This window comes from Tasmannia lanceolata, unplaced genomic scaffold (genome assembly GCF_043159265.1).
Source record: "Tasmannia lanceolata isolate RefF3 unplaced genomic scaffold, GAP_Taslan_0.1 ptg000016l, whole genome shotgun sequence".
Taxonomy (NCBI): domain Eukaryota; kingdom Viridiplantae; phylum Streptophyta; class Magnoliopsida; order Canellales; family Winteraceae; genus Tasmannia; species Tasmannia lanceolata.
In genome coordinates this window covers 19,425,243-19,433,295 of record NW_027518693.1, presented here as the reverse complement: position 1 = coordinate 19,433,295, position 8,053 = coordinate 19,425,243, and the positions used below count along the sequence as shown (strand labels likewise).

General features: G+C 39.5%; 1 protein-coding gene across 1 annotated transcript; it reads right to left on the bottom strand.

The window, feature by feature from the left end:
- Positions 1-3,871: 3,871 nt before the first annotated feature.
- LOC143848157 (receptor-like protein kinase HERK 1) lies at positions 3,872-7,321 on the bottom strand. The gene has a single exon (XM_077357008.1). The coding sequence runs from the start codon at positions 6,704-6,706 to the stop codon at positions 4,199-4,201; it is 2,508 nt and encodes an 835-aa protein (XP_077213123.1). The 5' UTR covers positions 6,707-7,321; the 3' UTR covers positions 3,872-4,198.
- Positions 7,322-8,053: the final 732 nt, after the last annotated feature.

Below are 8,053 nucleotides of genomic sequence, written 5' to 3'. Positions count from 1 at the left end.
AGAAGCAACTTAAAATTAACCATGTCTGGCCACCTTGAAAAATTACTCCACTGAATGCGCATGAGCCCAATTGTGTCAGTGGACTAGAGAAGGAAGGAGAGAAAGGAAACTGAGCGTACAGAAGGGCAGAGTCAGATAGATCATGAAAAATCTCTAAAAAACTACTGAAAAGATAATAACTACTTAAAATTGTTTTTGTTTTCTTAATTTTTAGGAGTTTTTCAAGTTTCATGCTCCCCCCAATCTCACCTTCTCAGTTCTCGCACTCTCGAGCCCATCTCTCACGACCAAACCCACAAATATTCCATATAATATTTGTTCTTGGTTGCCAAACATGGCCTAAATGTAGCCAAACCCTAAGGCTACTGATAATTGCACTACCAAATCTCTCTCTCTCTCTCTCTCTCTCTCCCTAGAAAACATTACCAGTTCTTAATGGGAAAATGTTATATTAGCCCCCTTTTCTTCCCTGGGCCACCCCCTTGTTGTGTAAAAGATAAGCATATATGCACTAGAGGGGCTGGCCTGAGGAAGAAAAGCAGAAACTATATCACTTCCCTTCTTAATGGATAATGATTTGACGGGCTCCACATGCGTGTCATCCTAACACTTATTCTTAATTTGTCACCAAAACCAAACAAGATGCGGAGGCTCAATTATGGGTCATTGTAGACATGGAATTGCAATCTCAACCGATGATAATGTGGGGCTATCACTGCACTGCACAAGAATATCCAATCTTATGTTAAATGCATCTCACCCGCTTGATCAACCATCAATCGGATGGTTGGGGATGACCCTGCCATTTGCAGATAGGGTATTCTTGTACGATTTTGTTTTGGCTCAATAGATCAATTTATGGTGGGCCCAAGACCAGATAAGAGTAACCCTATCTAATTTTTTAAATTCGATCCCACCATCCAAGCTATCTCAACTATAAAAGGAGGACCCAAAGATCCAACATTTGAATCAAGGTGAATAGGGCACTGATCCTACACATGCCTAGACAAAGAATAAGCCATATGAATTGATCCGAGAATAAAAGAAGCCCACTGCAAGCAAATATGAAAGCGGTCCAATCTACTGCTAAGAACCCACATCCATGCTGAAAACCTCCATCCAATGTTTTAAATCTCAATTTTGGTTTAGTTTGCCATGGAAATGAAAACAATTGGGTTTCGGTTAGAAATTTCAGTAGGAATCATATAGAATCACGGAAACATATGGAAATATATGCAAATGACAGAATTTTAAGATGAGAATTTAGGAAATGCTAGAATAAGCACAAAAACACTTCGAAACCAAAACATGAGCAAGATAGATGTTGTGCATATGTCTGGTATTCTGGCATTATACAAGACCCTGGCAGACTAATGTGTGATGCAGGAACACTGGACCCTGACGGACTAATGTCACACTTCCACGTATTATGGTTTCGAGAATATAGGTTTTCTTTGAGTTTTTCTTGGCCAATAAGGAGAGTTTTCTAGCCCTAAAATCAAAATAGTGAAGCTATTCTCCACAAGATCCATTCCTCCAGGCCAAGAATTTCTATAGCCATAAATAAAAAGATCGAGCTTCCTCCTCAAACCCATCAAACGACAGACCAATCACCTAGCAACAACTAGAATATGCCTTTTCACCAAGACTTCAATATGTTCCACATCTTTCTCACTAGGAGCCCATGAAATGGGATTTATTTTCCACAATCATCAAGCACAACAGCTAAATATCTCCCCATTTCTGTTGGAATCAACGTGGCAAGCCACACCCTCACCCTCAGTCTCATAATCCACCCAAGAGCAAATTACAACAAAATCTGTTCATGTTGTCAAAACCATCAGATCTGTCCCTCATCACAAAGAGACAGCATGGGATTGGATACCAGGAATGACGAGCCCGTTCATATAACGTAGCTCAGAAAATTGTGCCTGACCAAAGCTCCCAAGACATGGGCAAGAATCCAATAACAGAAATATTATTTTTTTCCAAACTATCCTCCAATTTTAAAGAATGTGAAGGAAAGAACTTTTGAATGGTCGAGTATCCTGAATGAATGAAGATAACATACCGGCCATTATTAGAATTTTAATCTAACTTAGGCAGAAATCGATCGTTACCTCTGTCTTCAACAACCATAACTAAGTTAAAACAGAGGATTTCAAGAAAAAGAGGTCATTCAGTGGTTGAGATTTTCATATGCAGCATCAACAAGCCATTCTTGTTCTCCTTCACTTACGAAAATCATGGGTTGGGGTTTCCCCAAGCAGAGATCTTCAACTAAAAATAAGAGTCCTAGGAGGAATGCAAGAATGCCACCCCGACTTACCCCACCAATTCAATCTAATATTTCATCTAGTGAGTTTCCAAGATGACATTAATTTCACGACCAGGAGTGCCCAATAAAGTTGTGTTATGGTCCTGAGTGGGGGCCTGCTTAGGTATGGGACTACGTGGGACCCAGCCTGTTATGGGAAAGGTTTAACGGGCCTTGCCTAACGCGTTCCATCAGCTCTTGAGCTTTTGGTGTATACACGTTAGGCAAGGCCCTTTAAACCTTTCCCATACCAGGATGGGTCCCACCTAGTTCCATCAGCTCCGGAGCTTTTGGCGTCCAGAGCTGCACGTTAGGCATGGCCCTTTAAACCTTTCCCATAATAGGATGGGTCCCGACTAGTCCCATACATGGTTTAAAATTTCGGTTTCGGTACCAGTTTCGGTACTTGGAATTTCCGAAATTTCGGTCGATATTTGATAATAAATTAAAAAAGTGTATTTAATAAATTTCGAATCTTGGGACTGAAATTCCGAAATTTTGTAACACCTTTTTTTTTTAAAAAAATTTACATTTTCTAGAAATTTCAGACCAAAATTACCGAAATTCGGCAATTTCGGAAAGGCCGAAATCCTAAATTTTGCCAAATTTCGGTTTCAGTCTCAGTCTCCACCGAAATCTGAAATTTCGGATTTTGGTCGAAATTTCAAACCATGGTCCCGTACATAAGTGGGCCCCCACTCAGGACCGTGCCAAGGGGAGTAGAGAAAGGATGATATTACAAGAATGTTCCAAAAACTTTTTGGTCTGATTTTCTTAAAGAAGGGATAAAGCAAGTAGGAATGTATCTGGAAATGATGCATTTTCAGTGCAGGTACGACTGCCCAGAGTTTCATTAGGAAAGAATAAGAGAGAAAATTATTCCAAACAAACCATTAAAAAATAATAATTCCAAAGCAAGTAATTAATAGGGCTGCTTACAAGCAATCATGATCAGTCCAAAGCACACATTTTCACAATTGTAAATGCTCCATTTTGCTCCTTTTCATATGGAAAGAGAGGGGCTTGAAAGCTTTCGAAATAAAAGATTCGCTGGTTGAGATTAGTTGTGTAGCAAGGCACAGGTTTAATTAAGGAGCCAAATGACTCATGGGGACCGAGGTCTTCTGCACTGTTATGGATTCTTATACTCAACATCATATCCCTCTACTAAACAGAATGAACACATGCTCAAGTCTATAAAACACATTCCATACATGAAAATCCAACATATGTTTTCTCAATAGCACAAAAACCAGGGTACGCACAATGCAGATATCTTGTTTTAAGTGAAGGTTCCACAGATGAATGTAGAAATAGATAAGAGAAACATACAGTACCATGATTTTAGACTTATGGGAATTGATTAATTAGTAAAGCTTACAGAATAGTAACAGAATGATTGAAATCAAAAGGTGTTTTGTGTATACAAAAGCACATGTATACAAACACCAATAAATGGAAAGATTATACTCAGCAGAATAAAATGTTACTATCACAACATCATTTATTAGGAGGGGATTGGGACATGCAAATCAAAATAATGATACTTGGATGTTATGTTCAAATCCGTGGCAATTTATATTCAGTAATATTTTTTGAGAAACAGTGACTAATTTTATTCAAGAACAGGAAGAGAGATATGTTTGGTGTTGCTTTGCATATGTCAAGAAGCTGAGACACAAACACAACAAACATTTACAGAGAGAGAGGATGTAAGCCAAAGAAACCCAAAATCATGGTGATTGATTATTTATAAAGATAACAAAACATGAACCCATCTACCTCGAGAATTTATATATGGTTCTAATAGAAAGAACAGACTTACAAACCAAACAGAAACTATGTCTCCGATCCCCACCATGGAGTGCAGCATCCTACGCATTACCTCCCTTCAGCCTTCACCAACTGTGAGAAAACCCTACTCATTGATACACCAGAAAGATCATCGACACTTGTCATACCATCATTCCCAGCATTACCACTCTCCAACTGAATGATGTGGTCAATTCGTGGGGACAGCTCAGCTATATGATTAGTACTATCTTCGTCTGGATTGCTTTGCACCATTGCCTCCTGAAGTTGGAGCGCATATTCCAAATTCCACAGCACATCTCCCATCGTTGGCCGATCAACACCATAATCGGCCAAGCATTTCTCAATAGTATCTCCAAATTTCCGAAGAGAATCAGAACTTACGTGGCCCACAAGATGTTGATCAATGATTTGCTCCAACTGCCCTTTCTTTTGCCACTTCATTGCCCATTCTGCTATGTTTACCATCTCTCTTGGAAGGGAGGGATCGATAACAGGTCTCGCACAAAGGACTTCTAACAATACTACTCCAAATGAGTACACATCTGATTTCTCAGTAAGCTGTTGCCTTCGAAAATACTCAGGATCAAGATACCCAAAACTTCCTTTCACTGCAGTACTCACATGAGTCTGATCAAAATCAGGCCCAGTTTTGGAAAGCCCAAAATCAGCAACCTTTGCCATAAGATTCTCATCTAGTAAAATGTTTGCGGACTTAACGTCACGGTGGATGATAGCCTTTGCAGAACACGTGTGAAGGTAATGGAGTCCTCTCGCTGACCCAATGCATATTTCAAGCCTCTGTTTCCAACTCAGGTTTGGAAGGTCTGAGCCATAGAGATGACTCTTAAGAGTCCCATTTTCCATATACTCATAGACTAGGATCATCTCATTATTTTCGTCACAGTACCCAATCAGCGAGACCAGATGGCGGTGGCGGAAATTAGACAACATCTCGATTTCAGTGCGGAATTCATTGATACCCTGTTGGGATTTGGGATTACCTCGCTTGACTGCGACTTTAGCACCGTCCCGTAGCAATCCTCTATAGACCTTCCCAAAACCTCCAACTCCAATGACCGAATTCTCATCAAAGTTGTTTGTAGCCTCTTGTAATGCAACAAAAGAGAAACGAAATCCGGGGTTTGAGTTATACCCAGAAGAAGTAGTAGTTGCATTGGAGAATTTACTTGCCAAGCTGTGAGAATTCCCCCCATTTGTAGAGAAAGGCACCCAACTCTTGGAAAGGCGCTTATTCAATTTCCTTCTTCTAAATGTCAGGCATAAAACTACGGCCACAATCATGATACCGAATGCCCCAAAGACAACGCCCAATATAACACCCAGATTACTTTTTGAACCCGTTTGTGCGGACAGAGTTACAGGGGCCACACCATCAAGACTACCTTTGGAGTTGTTCATCTTCAAAATCTCGAGCCCATTTAAAATGGCATTGGGGGTGTCACTGAGACCCGAAGGACCGATACTGACACGAATTCTACTAGAGCCATCACTTACACCTGTGACAAAATCCATATAGTATGCCGCAGCCAACGTGCCTTGTGTCTGGGTATTGAGATCTAGATCATGAGACACTTGCCAACTGTTAATATAAACATTGAAGTACAGTTGATCAAGCGCGATACTAACGATATCACAGAAATGCATCCGTATCAAATACATGAAATTAGCGTCCACAGGAAACTCCCATGTTATGTTAAAATTCGTAACAGAAACATTCGCCGAATTCATCTCTGAGCAAGTAGCATAGACAATATTAGGAGCATCATCAGGGGTGGCTCCACCACTCACATATTGGACAGTTCCTCCATAACTGACTGATTTGGCGAGGTTTTTATTGAATAAAAAGCTCTGATCAGGATCCCAAGTTCTCGAAAGAGAATCATCAGATGGGAGAACCCTTGGTCCACCCATATTAATCCGATAAACCGTCTCTAACGCTTGACTCAATAGACCCTGATATGTCCCAACTGGATTAACAGTCCTCGCATCTTCGGAGATAAGCTTGTCGGGAATAGAAACAACCTCGATGGCGTTTATGAAGGCGAACGAATTACTCGATGGTGTGAAAGTAAGAATTAGACTCCCCAAAGTTATATTCGTCGAGTATTCCTTAAACACGGGCAAATCATTCGGTACTTGGAAATTGGAGAGGAGAACAAATTCTTGGGTGGAAACTGAGAAGTTCGCAGTTTTCAGATTGAAATTTTGGTAAACGAATGGGAAGAAATAGAGACGAATCCAATGCCTACCGGGCTTTTGGATTGGGAATGTGTAGGACGAAGTTTGGGTGAAGATTCTGGCGGTTTGATAGAGAGCTGAGCTATTGCCTGATGGGATTGAATTTGAAGAGGTGTTGGCAAAAACTGTTTGAGGGGTTGAAATGGTTGATGAAAGGGAATTATCAGCGACGAAAACCCGATTACCCATGGTTGTGTTGGTTGGAGATCCACAATCTATAAGGTAATTGTCCACAGGAACAAATGCACTAGAGATGCATACTAAAGACAAGATCAATGAAACCCAAAAAAGAAATTCAAGCTCTTTAATACCCATCTAGAAATAAACAAGAAAAACAACAACAACAACAACAAGAAAATAGATGGAACCTTTCTAGGAAATAAAATAACTAAAGCAACCCATTTGTTACTGATCTGAGATCTATAGAACCAATTGAAAATCTCAGAAATTGGAAACTTTCTAGGAAATAAAAGAACTAAAGCAAAGATTCACCATCATAAACACAACCAAAAAGTGAAACCCATTTCTGTTTGATCTGAAATCTAAATAACTAATTGAAGATCACTAGTACCCATAATGGAAAGAGTGATCAAAACAGAAAAAAAAAAGGTGGCATCTTTGAACAAATCTGAGAGCATAATCTAGGGTTACAAGAACTGCACCAGAAAAAAGCTGGAATTCTCACCAACCCAATTTAAAAAGAAAGACGCAGATGCTTTATATGGGTTTCTCTAACATTTACAACAAAATAAGAAAACATGGCTACCTGCATCAGCCAAGAAGATTCAAACCCACTACTTTGAACTCCAAACCAACTCTGATTTTCTATACCATTCTCTCGACGGATTCAGGTGTGAAAGGATAAAGAAAGAAAATTTGGGGAAAGCAAAGTCAATGGTCTGAAACTGCACATGGACCAAAAATCCAGCTAATAAAAGAGCTGACATATTATATAAGGTACTGATATTTGCACTTTGACAATTGCACTAACTCACCTTGTCTTTTATTATTTAAACAGCTGTTACCACTGTTTCCAACATAAGTCGTGAGAACCCATTAAAACACAAAGGACAAACTGAGTTAGTGTAACTATCAAAATATGACGAATATCAGTTTTTTCTTTCTTTGTGGTTGGTAGAAGAGTTTTCTGTTACTTCCTTGTTGGTAAGAAAATGCCATAGAGGTGGGGAAAAGAGCACTGCCCAATGTCAAAAGGAGGTCTAAAGATTTTCTTACACTGGAGAGAAAATATTGAAAAAGGAGAAGAAAGTCTCCAAATACCATAAAAGAAAGAAAAGAGAAAAAAAAATACATAGAAAATATATTTATAGATTCTCAGTTACCCATTTTTCTCTTTATTTTCCTTTTCAATATCATTAAATATGGTATACGAGCAACACGTTGGGGCTCTCAAATGGGCCTATATCATTTCTTCCATGCCCAACTTTGGCCATCGAGAAGGTCCCAAGCCTAATAAGTCCAGGCCCATATATGCTTTTCTATGATGAAATGATGAATAACCTAGATCTTCAAAAAACTTTTATTTGATCATCAAGATTAGAGAGGGAGTGAGAGGAAAACTAAACTAAAGGGCACCCTTGCAAAATCCTAGCCCCAAGGGCACCTTGTTGGATCCACGTCACTCAACCTTGGTACTGAAAA